Source organism: Scyliorhinus torazame, chromosome 5 (genome assembly GCF_047496885.1).
Source record: "Scyliorhinus torazame isolate Kashiwa2021f chromosome 5, sScyTor2.1, whole genome shotgun sequence".
NCBI lineage: Eukaryota > Metazoa > Chordata > Chondrichthyes > Carcharhiniformes > Scyliorhinidae > Scyliorhinus > Scyliorhinus torazame.
Genome location: NC_092711.1, coordinates 229,525,059 through 229,543,433, shown reverse-complemented (window position 1 = coordinate 229,543,433; position 18,375 = coordinate 229,525,059). Strand labels below are relative to the sequence as shown.

The 18,375-nt window shown below is 49.5% G+C and overlaps 1 protein-coding gene across 4 annotated transcripts in view; it reads left to right on the top strand.

Moving 5' to 3' along the window:
- The window catches only part of diaph2 (diaphanous-related formin 2), a 983,399-nt gene that overhangs the window by 711,984 nt on the left and 253,040 nt on the right, over positions 1 to 18,375 (top strand). For all 4 annotated transcript variants that reach the window (XR_011946649.1, XM_072505206.1, XM_072505205.1 and 1 more), the window contains one exon: positions 306 to 431. Coding sequence is in view for 3 of the 4 variants with exons in the window: in XM_072505206.1 (XP_072361307.1) it covers positions 306 to 431 (126 nt within the window). In the remaining variant the exon portion in view is untranslated. The remainder of the gene's footprint in view (positions 1 to 305; positions 432 to 18,375) is intronic.

Here is an 18,375-nt window from a genome sequence, read left to right as displayed (position 1 = left end):
ATCACAACAAGAACAGTCGAGCATTAAATTTGTCTTTTCATTTGCATGCGAATAAAGAAGCATCAACAGCTGATTGGATGGAATTATGAGAACTCCCTAATACGTGTGATGTCAGATATGTAACATTTTTGCACACTTATTTTAAACCCCAATGATTTTATCACAAGGGATTTGGGAAGATTATGCAGTATACAATAAAACTATTCTTTTGAGTTAAAATCATCTATAATAGATGGAAGTGTTGTCAACAAATTTTAAAATGTTCTTGCCGTCAATTACTCATCAGAATTTGTTTCTGTGCTCAGTTTCAGATCAAAACCTGAAAAGTAGTTTGGATGCTATGGAGAAACAAATTCAGCGCCTTGAAAAGGACATCAACAAGTTTCCTGAAACGGAAGATGAGCATGATAAGTTTGTGGAAAAAATGTCCATATCCTTTTGGAGCCATTACATGTCTCAGGATTATAACTTTAAAGGTTTAATATCCAGTGCAGAATCCTGTCAAATTGAACACCATTGTTAGTGGTCATTTAGAACGATCAAAATCTACTTACAAAAACTACAGCCCAACTGGCATTGCAGCTGTGTTTCTATTGTGCTCGAACCATGTTAGCACCATCCCTTGCGTAGGTCTCCTGCAGCTAGTTACAAATCAAAAGTAAACCACCAGGACTCAGCAAAGCTGACAACCAGAAAGACTTCTTTTTATTTTGGAATATTCCTAGCTGGCAGACTAGCACAGCAAGTATACGCTTGAGGTTATCATGAGCTACAAGGCACAGATTGGGATCCATGGCTCAAATGCTAACTAATCACAATTATAAAAGTATCCAAAGGATCCACATATGATGCTAGGTTTGCTGAGTTTATCCATCATTTCTGTTATTTCAAATTTACAGCATCTGAAATATTTTTGTTTTATTAATGGATCCTGTGGATGACTCGGAGGGTTTTAATACAGGTGTCTCTTCATGTCAGATTCCAGACAACCTGTGCTCCAGGCTTAGAACCATAGAATTCCTGCAGTGCAGAAGGAGGCCATTTGGCCCATCGAGACTGCACTGACCATCTGAAAGAGCAGACCAGACAGGGCCAGTGAAAATAATTACAGTTGTGAGCAGGACAAGTCACCCCCCGTACTTGGGGGGAGGAAAGGGGGGGCACCCAGAGAACCTGGGGATGGGGGCTGCTTCGTGATGCGGTGAGGTGGCCAGCCGCAGGACTTTGCTATCAGGCCGCCCGCTCAAAATGACAGCCCGGTAGCCCCTGTATTCCTCAATATGTATACATTTGAATTGCAAGGAATACTGAATTGCTAAGTGTGGAAGAGCGATCACGTGCAATTCAGCTCCGGCGTGAGGACACGGCTGGATTCTCCTGTCGCCGATGCCAAAATCGAATTCGGCAAATGGGCAGAGAATCCAAGTTCCCGACCAAATCGGGCGGGGTGCCGCTTTCGCGATGCTCCACCCACTCCAAAGTGGCATACTCTGCGCGCTACATAGCGACATCCTCAGGACAATACCGGAGGCCCGCGCCCTGATGCTCCACCCCGGATTGGCCGAGTTCCCGACGGCGTGGGTCGTGTGTGGTCTCACCCGTCGGGAACTCGGAGTGGCGGCTGCAGGCTCAGTCCAGCGGCGCCACAGTCTGGGGAGGGCTGATCTGCGGGCAGAGGGGGAAATTATTCGGGGCTGGGGGCACTGTGGTGGGACGGTCGAAGAGGGGGACTATTTTGCAGGCCAGGTCCGCGAGCGGCCGCCGCCATGTTGCACGGCGCAGCTGCAGCAGGCCGCCGTCGTGCGCATGCGCGGTCAAGGATCCGGCAATTCTCCGGGGAATATCGGCAGCTAGAGCCGGGTGCTCTACGCTGCCATCCTGTTAGTCCCCAGCAAAACGGGGAATCGGTGGCCATTTTGCGCCAGTTTTTCTGACGTAAAACGCCACCTTTCCCATGCCGGCGTGGGGACATAGCCCCAGAATCGGAGAATCCAGCCCACAGTTTCGCAAATAGAGAATTTTGCCCATTAAGTTGAGGCTTCCCCCATTTTCTCTCATGTGGATATGTAATAGCTGGCACTATTCAAAGAGCAGGCGAGTTCTCCCTGGCATTCCGGCCAAAATTGTACCTCAACCAACATCGCTATAACAAATTATCTGGGCGTCATCTCATTGGTATTTATGGAACCTTACTGTGTGCAAATTGACTTCTGCGTTTTCTACATTACAACAGTGATTCTGCTCAGAAATACCTCTGGCACCAAAGTGCTTTGGAACATCCTGAGACCACAAAAGGTTTAAGACGGTGGTTCCCACACAGTGACCGCGACCCAATCGGGATTGCAGAAACAGCATTTGAGGCTACGAGCTTCTGCTTCTCCGAGGTTGTGTCCCAAACTGGCCCCATCCTGTTTGCCTTTTGGTCTTGGGATTGTTCCTTCTTCTTGGGACAGTTTAAAAATGTTGCCTCCAAGGCCACAGCCATATATTTGCTGGGGCTAGGGTTGTTTGTGCTGCCTCTGGCTGGCTGACCTTTGTGTGTGTGATGAGGAGTGTGGGAGACAGTGAGTGTGTGCGGGGTTAGGTGTGGGAGAGGGACTGATCAAAGTATCTGTTGTGGGGGCGAGGGGCTGATCACAGGCCGATTAGGGGAGCGGGGCTAATTACAGAGGGGGTGTGCATGGCAGCAAGAGGGGCTGATTACACGCCTGAGAGGAGGGGCTGATTAGAGGTTTGTGTGGGGGAGATTGGTTGATTACAATGAGTCTGTGTGAGGTGGGTGAGAGAGGGACTGTTTAGATTGTGCATATGTAGTGAGGAGGAACTTCACTGAGTCTTGTCAGTGGGGAACATGCACAGCTTAGCTAAAACATCAGTGACCACACCTGCTGAGAAACACTTTACTTTCCTCAGGTGAGAAGAGCAAGGTTCTTCTTCAGGTAGTTAACTTACCTTGTAAATTGAAGCATTGTGTGTAGCAGAATCTATAGTGAAAATGCAGCACCTGGGACTTTAAATATTATTTTGAGTCATTCAAAATCTTCAGAGGCAAATTGAAGTTTATTTGACCCACCTCTCATTAAAACCAATTATGTCAAGATGGTCTTTGGTGAACCTTGGTGTGACGTTGCTATAGATCAGCAATGCTGAATGCAAATACGAATAATCAGTAGTATCTGCTGTTTCCTGGCCAAGTACTTAAGAAGCTCAGATGATGTAATAGACTGGTGAGTACATAAAATAGTAGCATTTTTACAAAGTACTTTAAAAACACAGATTTCTGTATTTATGCGATTATTATATGTTGATATACAAATTTTAATAATTATATACAGAATGTTACTGTTGTTATGCTGCTTTATTGCTGTTTGTTGGCAGCAGGCATCACATTAATTTTCATATGTTGAAATGATATCACATTGGAAAATAATTGGGAAGCACTGATTGAAGTTTTCCTTTCCTTTGTGGGTGACTGCATATATTTTCTCCTTTTAAATTCTCTATTGCTATGTTCGCCAGTAATATTGGTCAAGCAGCCAGAGTTACAGGGCAGACTGAGACAAAAAGAAACATTTTAAATACCTATTAATCCTCCATGCTATTGAAAAAATGCCTAATATTTAAGATTCATCATAGAATAATGGAATACATGTGCAGAAGGAGGCCATCCGGCCCATCGAGTCTGCACCGGCCCTTGGAAAGAGCACCCTACTTAAGCCCCACCTCCACCCTATCCCCGTAACCTAATCTTTGGGACAGTAAGGGGCAATTTAACATGGTCAGTTCACCTAACCCGCACATCTTTGGACTGTGGGAGGAAACCGGATCACAGGGCATTGGGGGAGGGGGTGGTGGGTGGGTGGGGTTAGGTAGGGGTTGGGGAGGGGGCAGGGGGCGGCACTATCGGGAGAGTGGGGAATCGTAAAACACATTAAACGCCTTTATGCACAACCATTATGATGCTTCTGTTGCTTTGTCCCGCAATGCAGGCTGACCTCCGATCCCTTGGCCCATCACTCCAGGCAGCTCCCCCTCCCTGTGACACAAACTCACCCTCTGGCCTTGGACATGCCCTCGGAGCTGTCTCCTATCCCTTGGGTTTTCGGGTGCTGGCTGCTGCGTGTGTGGTGTTGCCTGTTGCAGTATTCAAATACAGTGGCCGGGCATCAAGGTGTGATTGGGATAATAGGCAATGACTCCCACATGCTACATGGTCCGCCCACCCACAGGAATCCACTTGGGATGTGTGAAATGCTCACTTAACTGATTGCCAATTCCCTATTAGCAATAGCCTTCACCTGCATGGCCAGAGGCCTCGGCAGTCATTGAGGGTTATAGGTGGTTGTTAGGGCAGATGGGCAGGGAAAAGGGTTGCCCCCTGAACGGGTAAAGGACTCTGGTGTATGCATGGTGGTGCCGCGATCATTGCCCCTTAGTTCACCTCCCAGCGCCTCTTCTCCCCCCCCCCCCCCACCATCTCATGGAGTCCCACCCTTGCGAAGTGCCCCACTCCCACCCGAGGGTCCCCATCCCCCACTGAGCACTGGGGTGGCAAGCCCAGCGCCCCCGGGCTCTTTATCTGTGAGCAAGGATGGCTACTCATCCTCAGCTCCCCACAGAAGCCTTTCAGCCAGGTTCACGTTTTTTAAAAGGAGTACTAATCGGCGCCAGGGTGAGCACTTGCTGAAGAGGCCGCTGAATAACAGGTCGTTGGATATGGGGGGCTCTCGTTAATTGTATGGAAATTAGGCTTGAGTGGCAATAATTGATTTCTCGCCATGCTCCGGAGAGGTCCCGATTTTGCTGACGAGAGCGGGCCAATTGCATCGCGAACTGGCGCCGAGCACGGTTCTCGTTTTTGGCCTCTTCCGCTATTCACCGGCCTTGTTTCGCTTGAGCGAGAGCATAATGAGGCCTGAGAATCGTGCCCTTGGTGTCAAAGCTTAACAGATGAATATCACCAACTTGGGCTGAAGAATGGGGGGCCAGGGGGTGGGGGCTCACTTGTGGTGTTAATGCCATCATTAGGATAGAGGAGAAAACTGGTAAAGTCCTACTAAACAAATGTTGAAATGAAAAACCAGATGCCAGCATGTTTTTCATGTTAGTGCAACAGTAATAGGGGAAAAGGTGACCCTCCCTCATTAACAAGTAGAAAGAGAAGATCTTGTGTAACTTTGTTTAAAGTGTATTCTGAATTGAGAATCATGGAATCTTGTGATTTCACTTGAAACTGCAAAACAAAATGTGCCCAAAATACAAAATCAAATGTAAGCTGCGAAAGCTATCCTTTTTGTATCTTTTATCTTAAAATTAATTCCAGTGTACATTTTGATGACCTCCACCTGAACTTGAAGGCAGCATTTTTGTAAATTGACGCATGCTGGAAGTTGAACCATGACAAAAAGTGTGAGAACATGAACTCAACAGCAGCACATACCATGTGCTGAAAATCAATTTAAATGATTATGACTGGAGAGCCTTTTATCACAATCTTCACGTACTAAAATCCCAATAAGTCCTCAGGACAGCATGTGAATTATGGTGCAGAGACAGTCAGTCCCTCATACAGACAGGTCAGTTTTGTATTTTAATAATTTCTTGCAGAACTGTTTGGGTTTTGATGGCACAAAGATGATATTGTTGTGGAATTGCAAGGAGAGTGATCTGAACATGTATTAGAACAGCATCACTGTTTCAGAAAATATCCAGGAGATGTTGGAGCATAAATCATTCTCAGCAGAGAGAACAGCAGGATACATTGCTATGTGAATTTGATAACTAAAGCTACCATTCTCCTGCATACCCATAAATAGAGGTTATCCAGCATTTCAGACATATATTCTTGGTTGAGTAAAGTAAGAATATCAGTATACGAGACCCGAAGGCACGTCACAGACTAAAATGGACAATTCTCCTGACAAATTGCAGAATAGAAATGGTGGAACACAGTTTCTACATGTGACCAACATAGTAAATCAGATTATTGATTGGACCGCATATTTAATGGAAACAAATTCATTGCTGTCTTTATTGCAGGCATTTTTAAAGGCATTAGATTACTGCAAGATAATTCAGTCTTCTTTATTTGAAAGTTATGTTGTCATTTGTCTTTCTCAAGATGAACATGAAATACTGTACTCTGTGCTTCAGGGCAATGTTTTGTTTAAATAGATCTTTTTATTTATATGGGTAAATTTTAATTATCAGTTGTACCTGTGTCTCCACTGGCTGACAAATTAACTAATTGTGCATTCTCTTTCAAATTTCAGTTGTCATTTACCCCAGTTTGTTGCCTTTTGTCTCTTATTACAATGAATTCAGTTAGAAGAGAGGTTGTATTGTGTAATAAACATCAGAATATGATTATCTGCATCTTTTGACATTTTACATTTTTCTTCAGCACCCATCAGTCACAGTTCTAGAATTGAGGTACTAAAACCACAAGAATGTATTTTTGTCCATTGTCAAAGATCAGGAACCAAATAGGATTTTTGATTTTGAATGTGGGTTTTATTTTTGAATCTTTTTAAAATACTTCTTTTCATTATGGTTCAGGAAGTGCAGACATGGGGCGGGATTCTCCATTGCTTGATGCCGATATCGTAACTGGCGTCAGGCTTCGGAGAATCCCTTTCGACGCCCAATTTGATCAGTTTTCTATTCTCCATCCCCTCCGAAATGGCGTCATCGCACTGCACGCCGTTGGCGCGTCATTGATAGGCCGTCCCTTGATGCTCTGCCACTGACGGGCCGAGTTACCGACCGCGTGGGGGACATGTGGTCTCAGCGGTCGGGAACCAGTCTTGGCGGCTGCGGACTGCGTCCAGTGCTGCCACAGTCAGCTGGAGAGACTGCTGGGAGTTGGCCAAGAGGGCAGTATTTGGCAAGTCGGGTCTGCACACGGCCGGCGCCATGTTTTACGGCGCGACTACTGTAGGTTGTTGCGTGCGCATGCATGGTCACAGACCTGACCATTCTCCAGCCGTTTTTGTCGTGGGGGCCGGGAGTTTTACCCTGCGCAGCTACTAGCCACTCAGATATCCCAGGATCGGTGAAGGTTCGGCGCTGAGTTTGGCATAGTAAAATGGCACAGTTTCCACGCGGGAGTCGGCACTTAGCCTCAAAATCGGGGAATCCAGCTCATGATCTCCTGACCATGAAAAATGGAGGGCTGAATTCTTCCGCCCTCCTCAAGGATGCCACGGGTGAGCAACATACAATGGAGAACTCCATTGACCTCATTTACACATGTGACCAGCACAGTAAATCAGCCACGGGTGTGCTGCGTTCGCCCGGTGACCAGAGAATCCCGCCCGGAAGCTTCTGATTGAAGTTACTAGCTTTGTTAGGAAAGAAATTGATAGTTTATCCGGATGGACTTTTTTTTTACTGGTTTCAAAACGAGTGTAGAACAGAAGATCGTATTTGCCAGATTGAACTATAAATTCCTGCAGCATGTAACAGCTTTAGGCATTTGTTTTAGGTTGTACTTTATTGCTATTTTTGAAGAGAATCAGTAAAAAACTGCATTCAAATGCAGCAAGGTGGCCGGAGTCAAATTAATTAAGTGGCTTTAATGTTCTACCATCTAGTGAGGGTAAAATTTAATTATCAGATTTTGCTTTTATTTTGAGCAGTTTTGCACAAAAGTGCTTGTGATGTATGTGCCTGACATTCGTTAACATTTTGAAGAAAAGTTGAAATTTATTTTTTTCTGACATTATCAACTGGCTATGAGTGTGATTTAACAACTAATGCATACAACAAGTCTTGCATGCCTTTGGTATTTTTTGTGTCTGAATAGGTTTTCAGACAACAAATTCAGTTGTATAACATGTCAACTGTTTAGTGTCCTTTCTGTATGTCATACAGGAAACAATTGATATACAGTTCCTCACCTCATACATGCCACATGAAGACTGTTTCATGCTAAGCTTTTGTCAGATGAAATTGTATTTCAGCCTAAGTTTTCATATTTTGAAGGTTGACAATGTGGATATAAAATGTATACATTTGCTTATAGGCAGCACGGTAGCACAGTGGGTAGCACTGTTGCTTCACAGCTCCAAGGTCCCAGGTTCGATTTCCAGCTTGGGTCACTGTCTCTGTGGAGTCTGCACATTCTCCCTCTGTTTGCATGGGTTTCCTCCCGGTGCTCCGGTTTCCTCCCACAAGTCCCGAAAGACATGCTGTTAAGTAATTTGGACATTCTGAATTCTCCCTCTGTGTACCCGAACAGGCGCTGGAATGCGGCAACTAGGGGCTTTACACAGTAAGTTCATTGCAGTGTTAATGTAAGCCTACTTGTGACAATAAAGATTATTATTATTACATATCTGAAATACAGCCTAAATCTCAGTCGGATTGTGACTGTATGTCAGAAATGATTGACATTTCATAGTTTCATAGAATCCCTACAGTGCAGACAATATCCAGGCTTGGACTGACAAGTGGCAAGTTACATTCGCGCTACATATGTGACAGGCAATGACCATCTCCTACAAGAGAGGATCTAACCACCACCCCTTGACATTCAATGGCATTACCATTGCTGAATTCCCCCACAATCAACATCCTGAGGTTTACTATTGATCAGAAACTGAACTGGATAGCCATATTAATACTGTGGCTACCAGGGCAGGTCAAAAGCTAGGAATCCTACGGTGAGTAACTCGCCTCCTGACCCGCCAAAGCCTGTCCGACATCGACAAGGCACAAGTCAGGAGTGTGATGGAATACACTTCACTTGCCTGGATGAGTGCAGCTCCAACAATACAAGAAGCTCAACACCATCCAAGACAAAGCAGCCTGCTTGATTGCACCTCCTTCCACAAACATTCAAACCCTCCACCACCGACGAACAGTGGCAGCCGTGTGTACCATCTACAAGATGCTCTGCAGTAACTCACTATAATTCTTTAGACAGCACCTTCCAAACCCACGACCACTACCATCTAGAAGGACAAGACCAGCAGATGCATGGATCCCACCACCTGGAGGTTCCCCTCCAAGTCACTCACCACCCTGACTTGGAAATATATTGCCGTTCCTTCACTGTCCCTGGGGCAAAATCCTGGAACTCCCTCCCTAGCAGCACAGTGGGTGTACCTACACCTCAAGGATTGCAGCGATTCAAGAAGGCAACTCACCACCACCTTCTGAAGGGCAACTAGGGATGAGCAATAAATACTGGCCTAACCAGCGACGGCCGCATCTCGTAAAGGAATTTTAAAAAGGCGACCATTTGGCCCATTGAGTGTTCACTGGGAGTACTTCACCCAAGCTCACTCCCTCGCCCTATCCTATTAGCCCCTTAGTCTAACCTACACGTCATTTTGAAAACTAACGGGCAATTTAGCATGGCTAATCCACCTAACCTGCACATCGTTGGACTGTGGGAGGAAACAGAGCACCCGGAGGAAACCCACAGTCTCATAGGGAGAAAGTGCAAACTCCACACGGACAGTGACCCAAGGCTGGAATTGAATCCAGGTCCCTGTCGCTGTGAGGCAGCGGTGTTAACCACTTTGCCACCATGCCACCCTAAATGTTGCAAATTATTTGGTTACTTGTGCACCAAAGAGTTCATTAAAAGACATGGGATAGATAGGAAAAACGCTACAAACTGTGGAAATCTGATATTTAATCAGATGACGCTGAACTGCACAGCAGGTTAGTTGGCATCTGTAGAGATAAGACAAACTATAATATTTTGAACATGATTCTTTCAACAGAACTGGTGGAAAGAACATATGTAAAACACATGCCTTTTCTCATTCCAGATACAGATGTAACATTTACGCATTTCATTTCATTAAAAGATAAATATTGTTAATCTGTGCTCTGATAAGCGGATTGAAGTTTATTTCAATGCAGCTTATTATTTGGTTTGGTTGTAAAGTGGCTGTTTAGAAAAAAATCTTTGTTCTTCCACTTATTAAGATTAAGCGTAATGATGGCGGCTTTAACATTCTAATTGGCACATATTGTGATACGATTGAATACGACCAATAGCTGTCTGGATCTTGATTTTTACATCAAAGCATTTGGATGTATAGTTTGTAGCTTGATTCAGCCAGATCAACCAGGAGCGCAATTTAACTACCACATTGTGCCCGGCATGGATCTGGGTGTGCCGTTAAATAGCAGGAAAGGCCAAAATAGAGATTTACGCCGGAAGTGAATCAGTTTGCTATCTAACCGGCCCACTTCCGATCACAGCCAAATATGATGTGCATATCATTAACCTTCATTTGAGCTAGTTTCCATATCATTTGTAAGATTGAAGTTGACTTCAATGGCCTCCCTGGAATTAACTGGCTCCTCAGCAAGAAATCACGTGGGTGTCATTTAGTGCTCCTTTCTAACGGCGTGAAGCCCCATCAGATGGAGATCCTGCAAGACAATACCATGTCGTCAGTGAGAGGGAAGGATCATTTTGTCTGACATGAACAACTCACTTGAGACAGGTCATCTGGGTGAAGGGACTGTGGATGCTCAGCTCTGCAGTGCAGCCCAACCTCGCTGTCGGTGACTGCTCTATCCTCAGTCAACCCCACGATTTCCAAGGTCGGTTCCTCATAGATGGTGGGGTGGGGGGGAGGACCCGAATCTCTGTTACCCTGCCTCCTGTCTTGGCCCTTTCCCGCTTAATATGGGTTATCTGCTGAATTGAGAAAGCATTGTAAGACGCACGCTTGATAGATAAATGTTCGGTCTATAGCAATTGGCATGTGTGGGCACCGCACCTGCTCATGAAGTGTTGTGCTGATGGGTGCCAGTGGGCTCTCAGGAGCAAGCACGAACATCGTATGTGGGGAGAGTGCGAGTGTCAGCCAGTGAATTGTGGGGTGGGTGGAGGGTGAGAGTTTGAGGGGTGCAGGCAGAACTGATGCCAGGGAGAGGTGCAAACTTAACCTTGCAGCTCAGTCAATTTTGTTGGTGGTCGTCCTATTTTGGATGGCATTCCTCCTGGTCATGCTGCCCAGACTGACAGCCACTGCCCCTGCCTCCCAGGCGGTACAGGTGACCCTACTGCTGGTCCTGCGACCCCCGCAGGGGGAACAGGATGACCCATCTCGCATTTACAGCATCGAGAAGCCTGGGCAAGTCGGCATCCCCAAATCGACGAGCAGGTCGGCACGTTACCATTCTTTGTGTTTACTGGGAATGAGAGGTAAGGGGCAGGATTCTCCGGGAATCGGCGGGGCGGGCAGAAATGGTGCAGTGGAGTGACGGAAACGACTCCGGCGGCGGGCCGCCCCAAAGGTGCGGAATCCTCCTCACCTTCAGGGGCTCGCCCGGCGCCGGAGTGGTTTGCGCCCCGCCGGCCGGTGGGGGCCACAGGGGGAGGAAGGGAAGTTAGCAGCGAGGGCAGGGGGAATAAGACCCGCCGGATCCCCCCTTCCCAATCTCTTGAACCGGCACCGAGTGCCTTTGATCAAGGGATCCAACCAACCCCTGATGCTTGCAAGCAAGCCCGACAAGATTTATTTTTCAGCTATCCTGCATTGTAAGTCCCTTAAGCACTGCTGGGTGGGTTTAGAAACTCAAGTGGTCATGGGGCAGGAAGACAGTCCATGGGATTTCCCCATCTTAGACTTGATTGAGGCAGAAGCATGAAGTTGGCACTGTCCCCAGCCACCGCCTTCCCACCGAATTAAATGGCTCCCCACCACCAAGCTTGCCACAGCGAAGAATAAAACTAAATTTGAAACTAAGGTAGGTAGAGATATTAGGGAAGATGATGGAAATCTTGGTCAAAGAGGTAGGTTTGAAGGAACTTCTTAAAGAGGGGCAAGAGGTAGAGAGACAAAGGCATCAAAGGGGATTGCAAAGCTGAGTATTGCAACCATGTAACAAGTGTTTCCTCAAGTGGTCTGCGAGCTGACCGTGTGTGTGTGTGGAGCCCCCATTTAATTTACGATTTATTCAAGTTAACAAACATTACAAAAATACTGCTGCAAGTTATTTCAGTAAAAGAATAAAGGTGGCGATTCTCCGAGCCCCGCGCCGGGTCGGAGAATCGGCGCAACCGAGCCCCGACGCCAGCGCGCGATTTTCCGAGATGCGGACTGGCGGCGCCGCATTTGGCACGGCGTCGGCCGCTGGAATCGGCGGGGCCGCCGAATCTCCAGCCCGGGTGGGCCGAGCGGCCGCGCCAATACGACAGAGTCCAGCCGGCGCCATTCACCCCTGGTTGCTGCCGGCGGGAACTCTGGGTGAACGGGCGGGGGACGGCCTGTTGGGGGGGGGGGGGTGGGAGAGAGGGGCTCCGCTGGGGTCTGGGTCTGACCCGCATTCGGGGCACGCCGATCAGCGGGCCAGCGACGGCATTCACGGCGGAGCGAACACTTGGGCTCCATATTGGAGAATCGCCCCCAAAGTTTTTTTTAATAAATATTTTATTGAAAATTTTTGGTCAACCAACACAGTACATTGTGCATCCTTTACACAATATTATAACAACACAAATAACAATGACCTATTTTATAAACAAAAAATGAATAAATAATAAATAACAAAAATGAAAACTAACCCTAATTGGCAACTGCCTTATCACAAGTAACACTCTCCAAAAATATAATTTAACAGTCCAATATATAATTATCTGTCGCAACGACCTATACATATTATACAGTATATATTAACAACCCTGAGAGTCCTTCTGGTTCCTCCTCCCCCTCCCCCCCCGGCCCCCCGCCCCCCGATCCTGGGCTGCTGCTGCTGCCTTCTTTTTTCCATTCCATCTATCTTTCTGCGAGGTATTCGACAAACGGTTGCCACCGCCCGGTGAAACCTTGAGCCGACCCCCTTAGAACGAACTTAATCCGCTCTAGCTTTATAAACCCTGCCATGTCATTTATCCAGGTCTCCACCCCCGGGGGCTTGGCTTCTTTCCACATTAACAATATCCTGCGCCGGGCTACTAGGGACGCAAAGGCCAAAACATCGGCCTCTCTCGCCTCCTGCACTCCCGGCTCTTGTGCAACCCCAAATATAGCCAACCCCCAGCTTGGTTCGACCCGGACCCCCACTACTTTTGAAAGCACCTTTGTCACCCCCACCCAAAACCCCTGTAGTGCCGGGCATGACCAAAACATATTGGTATGATTCGCTGGGCTTCTCGAGCACCTCGCACACCTATCCTCCACCCCAAAAAATTTACTGAGCCGTGCTCCAGTCATATGCGCCCTGTGTAATACCTTAAACTGAATCAGGCTTAGCCTGGCACACGAGGACGACGAGTTTACCCTGCTTAGGGCATCTGCCCACAGCCCCTCCTCGATCTCCTCCCCCAGCTCTTCTTCCCGTTTCCCTTTTAGTTCATCTACCATAGTCTCCCCTTCGTCCCTCATTTCCCTATATATATCTGACACCTTACCATCCCCCACCCATGTCTTTGAGATCACTCTGTCCTGCACCTCTTGTGTCGGGAGCTGCGGGAATTCCCTCACCTGTTGCCTCGCAAAAGCCCTCAGTTGCATATACCTGAATGCATTCCCTTGGGGCAACCCATATTTCTCGGTCAGCGCTCCCAGACTCGCGAACTTCCCATCCACAAACAGATCTTTCATTTGCGTTATTCCTGCTCTTTGCCACATTCCATATCCCCTATCTATTCCCCCCGGGGCAAACCTATGGTTGTTTCTTATCGGGGACCCCCCCAAGGCTCCAGTCTTTCCCCTATGCCGTCTCCACTGTCCCCAAATCTTCAGTGTAGCCACCACCACCGGGCTTGTGGTGTAGTTCCTCGGTGAGAACGGCAATGGGGCTGTCACCATAGCCTGTAGGCTAGTCCCCCTACAGGACTCCCTCTCTAATCTCTTCCACGCCGCTCCCTCCTCCTCTCCCATCCACTTACTCACCATTGAAATATTAGCGGCCCAATAATACTCACTTAGGCTCGGTAGTGCCAGCCCCCCCTATCCCTGCTACGCTGTAAGAATCCCTTCCTCACTCTCGGGGTCTTCCCGTCCCACACAAAACCCATGATGCTCTTTTCAATCCTTTTAAAAAAAGCCTTCGTGATCACCACCGGGAGGCACTGAAACACAAAGAGGAATCTTGGGAGGACCACCATCTTAACCGCCTGCACCCTCCCTGCCAGTGACAGGGATACCATATCCCATCTCTTGAAATCCTCCTCCATTTGTTCCATCAACCGCGTTAAATTTAACCTATGCAATGTGCCCCAATTCTTGGCTATCTGGATCCCCAGGTAACAAAAGTCCCTTGTTACCTTCCTCAACGGTAGGTCCTCTATTTCTCTACTCTGCTCCCCTGGATGCACAAACAACTCACTTTTCCCCATGTTCAATTTATACCCTGAAAAATCCCCAAACTCCCCAAGTATCCGCATTATTTCTGGCATCCCCTCCGCCGGGTCTGCCACGTATAGTAGCAAATCGTCCGCATACAAAGATACACGGTGTTCTTCTCCTCCTCTAAGTACTCCCCTCCACTTCTTGGAACCCCTCAACGCTATCGCCAGGGGCTCAATCGCCAGTGCAAACAATAATGGGGACAGAGGGCATCCCTGCCTTGTCCCTCTATGGAGCCGAAAATATGCAGATCCCCGTCCATTCATGACCACGCTCGCCATTGGGGCCCTATACAACAGCTGCACCCATCTAACATACCCCTCTCCAAAACCAAATCTCCTCAACACCTCCCACAAATAATCCCACTCCACTCTATCAAATGCTTTCTCGGCATCCATCGCCACTACTATCTCCGTTTCCCCCTCTGGTGGGGCCATCATCATTACCCCTAACAGCCTCCGTATATTCGTGTTCAGCTGTCTCCCCTTCACAAACCCAGTTTGGTCCTCGTGGACCATCCCCGGGACACATTCCTCTATTCTCATTGCCATTACCATGGCCAGGATCTTGGCATCTACATTTAGGAGGGAAATAGGTCTATAGGACCCGCATTGTAGCGGGTCCTTTTCCTTCTTTAAGAGAAGCGATATCGTTGCTTCAGACATAGTCGGGGGCAGTTGTCCCCTTTCCTTTGCCTCATTAAAGGTCCTCGTCAATACCGGGGCGAGCAAGTCCATATATTTTCTATAGAATTCGACTGGGAATCCATCCGGTCCCGGGGCCTTTCCCGCCTGCATGCTCCTAATTCCTTTCACCACTTCTTCTACCTCGATCTGTGCTCCCAGTCCCACCCTTTCCTGCTCTTTCACCTTGGGAAATTCCAGCCGATCCAAGAAGCCCATCATTCTCTCCCTCCCATCCGGGGGTTGAGCTTCATATAATTTTTTATAAAATGTCTTGAACACTCCATTCACTCTCTCCGCTCCCCGCTCCATCTCTCCTTCCTCATCCCTCACTCCCCCTATTTCCCTCGCTGCTCCCCTTTTCCTCAATTGGTGTGCCAGCAACCTGCTCGCCTTCTCCCCATATTCGTACTGTACACCCTGTGCCTTCCTCCATTGTGCCTCTGCAGTGCCCGTAGTCAGCAAGTCAAATTCTACATGTAGCCTTTGCCTTTCCCTGTACAGTCCCTCCTCCGGTGCTTCCGCATATTGTCTGTCCACCCTCAAAAGTTCTTGCAGCAACCGCTCCCGTTCCTTACTCTCCTGCTTCCCTTTATGTGCCCTTATTGATATCAGCTCCCCTCTAACCACCGCCTTCAACGCCTCCCAGACCATTCCCACCTGGACCTCCCCATTATCATTGAGTTCCAAGTACTTTTCAATGCACCCCATCACCCTTAGACACACCCCCTCATCTGCCATTAGTCCCATGTCCATTCTCCAGGGTGGGCGCCCTCCTGTTTCCTCCCCTATCTCCAAGTCTACCCAGTGTGGAGCGTGATCCGAAATGGCTATAGCCGTATACTCCGTTCCCCTCACCTTCGGGATCAACGCCCTTCCCAGTACAAAAAAGTCTATTCGCGAGTAGACTTTATGGACATAGGAGAAAAAAGAGAACTCCTTACTCCTAGGTCTGCTAAATCTCCACGGGTCTACACTTCCCATCTGCTCCATAAAATCTTTAAGTACCTTGGCTGCTGCCGGCCTCCTTCCAGTCCTGGACTTCGACCTATCCAGCCCTGGTTCCAACACCGTATTAAAACCTCCCCCCATTATCAGCTTTCCCATCTCTAGGTCCGGAATGCGTCCTAGCATCCGCCTCATAAAATTGGCATCATCCCAGTTCGGGGCATATACGTTTACCAAAACCACCGTCTCCCCCTGTAGTTTGCCACTCACCATCACGTATCTGCCCCCGTTATCCGCCACTGTAGTCTTTGCCTCGAACATTACCCGCTTCCCCACTAATATAGCCACCCCCCTGTTTTTCGCATCTAGCCCCGAATGGAACACCTGCCCCACCCATCCTTTGCGTAGCCTAACCGGGGGCGAAATTCTCCCCCAACGGCGGGATGCCCGCCGACTGGCGCCAAAGCCGGCGCCAATCAGACGGGCATCGCGCCGGCAAAAAGGTGCGGAAGTCTCCGCATCTTTGGCGGCCTAGCCCCAACATTGAGGGGCTAGGCCGACGCCGGAGGGATTTCCGCCCCGCCAGCTGGCGGAAATGGCGTTTGTTGCCCCGCCAGCTGGCGCGGAAATGCGGCGCATGCGCGGGAGCGTCAGCGGCCGCTGTCAGTTTCCCAGCGCATGCGCGGGAGCGTCAGCGGCCGCTGTCAGTTTCCCGCGCATGCGCAGTGGGGAGAGTCTCTTCCGCCTCCGCCATGGTGGAGGCCGTGGCGGAGGCGGAAGGGAAAGAGTGCCCCCACGGCACAGGCCCGCCCGCGGATCGGTGGGCCCCGATCGCGGGCCAGGCCACCGTGGGGGCACCCCCCGGGGTCAGATCGCCCCGCGCCCCCCCCCCCCCCCCCCAGGACCCCGGAGCCCGCCCACACCGCCTGGTCCCGCCGGTAAATACCAGGTTTGATTTACGTCGGCGGGACAGGCAATTCCTGGGCGGGACTTCGGCCCATCCGGGCCGGAGAATCCAGCGGGGCCTCCCGCCAACCGGCGCGGCCGGATTCCCGCCCCCGCCCAATCTCCGGGAGCGGAGACTTCGGCGGGGCGGGGGCGGGATTCACGGCGGCCAACGGCCATTCTCCGACCCGGCGGGGGGTCGGAGAATGACGCCCCTGGTCTATCAGTTTCAGGTGCGTTTCCTGTAACATAACCACATCTGCCTTAAGTTTCTTAAGGTGTGCGAGTACCCGTGCCCTCTTTATCGGCCCGTTCAGCCCTCTCACGTACCTCGTGATCAGCCGGGTTGGGGGGCTTCCTACCCCCCCCCCCCCCCCCCCCCCCCCCCCTCCTTGTCGATAAGCCATCCCCTTTTTCCAGCTCCTCACCCGGTTCCCACGCAGCTGTATCTCCCCCAGGCGGTGCCCCGCCGCCCATCCCCTCCCATACCAGCTCCCCCCTCTCCCCAGCAGCAGCAACCCAGTAATTCCCCCCTCCCACCCCCCCCCGCTAGATCCCCCGCTAGCGTAATTACTCCCCCCATGTTGCTCCCAGAAGTCAGCAAACTCTGGCCGACCTCGGCTTCCCCCCGTGACCTCGGCTCGCACCGTGCGACGCCCCCACCTTCCTGCTTCTCTATTCCCGCCATGATTATCATAGCGCGGGAACCAAGCCCGCGCTTCTCCCTTGGCCCCGCCCCCAATGGCCAACGCCCCATCTCCTCCACCTCCCCTCCTCCCCCCATCACCACCTGTGGAAGAGAGAAAAGTTACCACATCGCAGGATTAGTACATAAAACTCCTCTTTCCCCCCTTTTTAACCCCCCTCTTCGCCCCCCACATTCGCCCCACCACTTTGTTCAAACGTTCTTTTTAATAACCCGCTCATTCCAGTTTTTCTTCCACAATAAAAGTCCACGCTTCATCCGCCGTCTCAAAGTCGTGGTGCCTCCCTCGATATGTGACCCACAGTCTTGCCAGTTGCAGCATTCCAAATGTTATCTTCTTTTTATGAAGCACCACCTTGGCCCGATTAAAGCTCACCCTCCTTCTCGCCACCTCCGCACTCCAGTCTTGATAAACGCGGATCACCGCGTTCTCCCATTTACTGCTCCGAGTTTTCTTTGCCCATCTAAGGACCGTTTCTCTATCCTTAAAACGGAGGAATCTCACCACTATGGCTCTGGGAATTTCTCCTGCTCTCGATCCTCACGCCATCACTCGGTATGCTCCCTCCACCTCCAACGGACCCACCGGGGCCTCCGCTCCCATTAACGAGTGCAGCATCTTGCTCACATATGCCCCAACGTCCGCTCCCTCCGCACCTTCAGGGAGACCAAGAATCCTCAGGTTGTTCCTCCTTGCGTTGTTCTCCAGTGCCTCCAACCTTTCCACACATCGTTTCTGATGTGCCTCATGCGTCTCCGTCTTCAC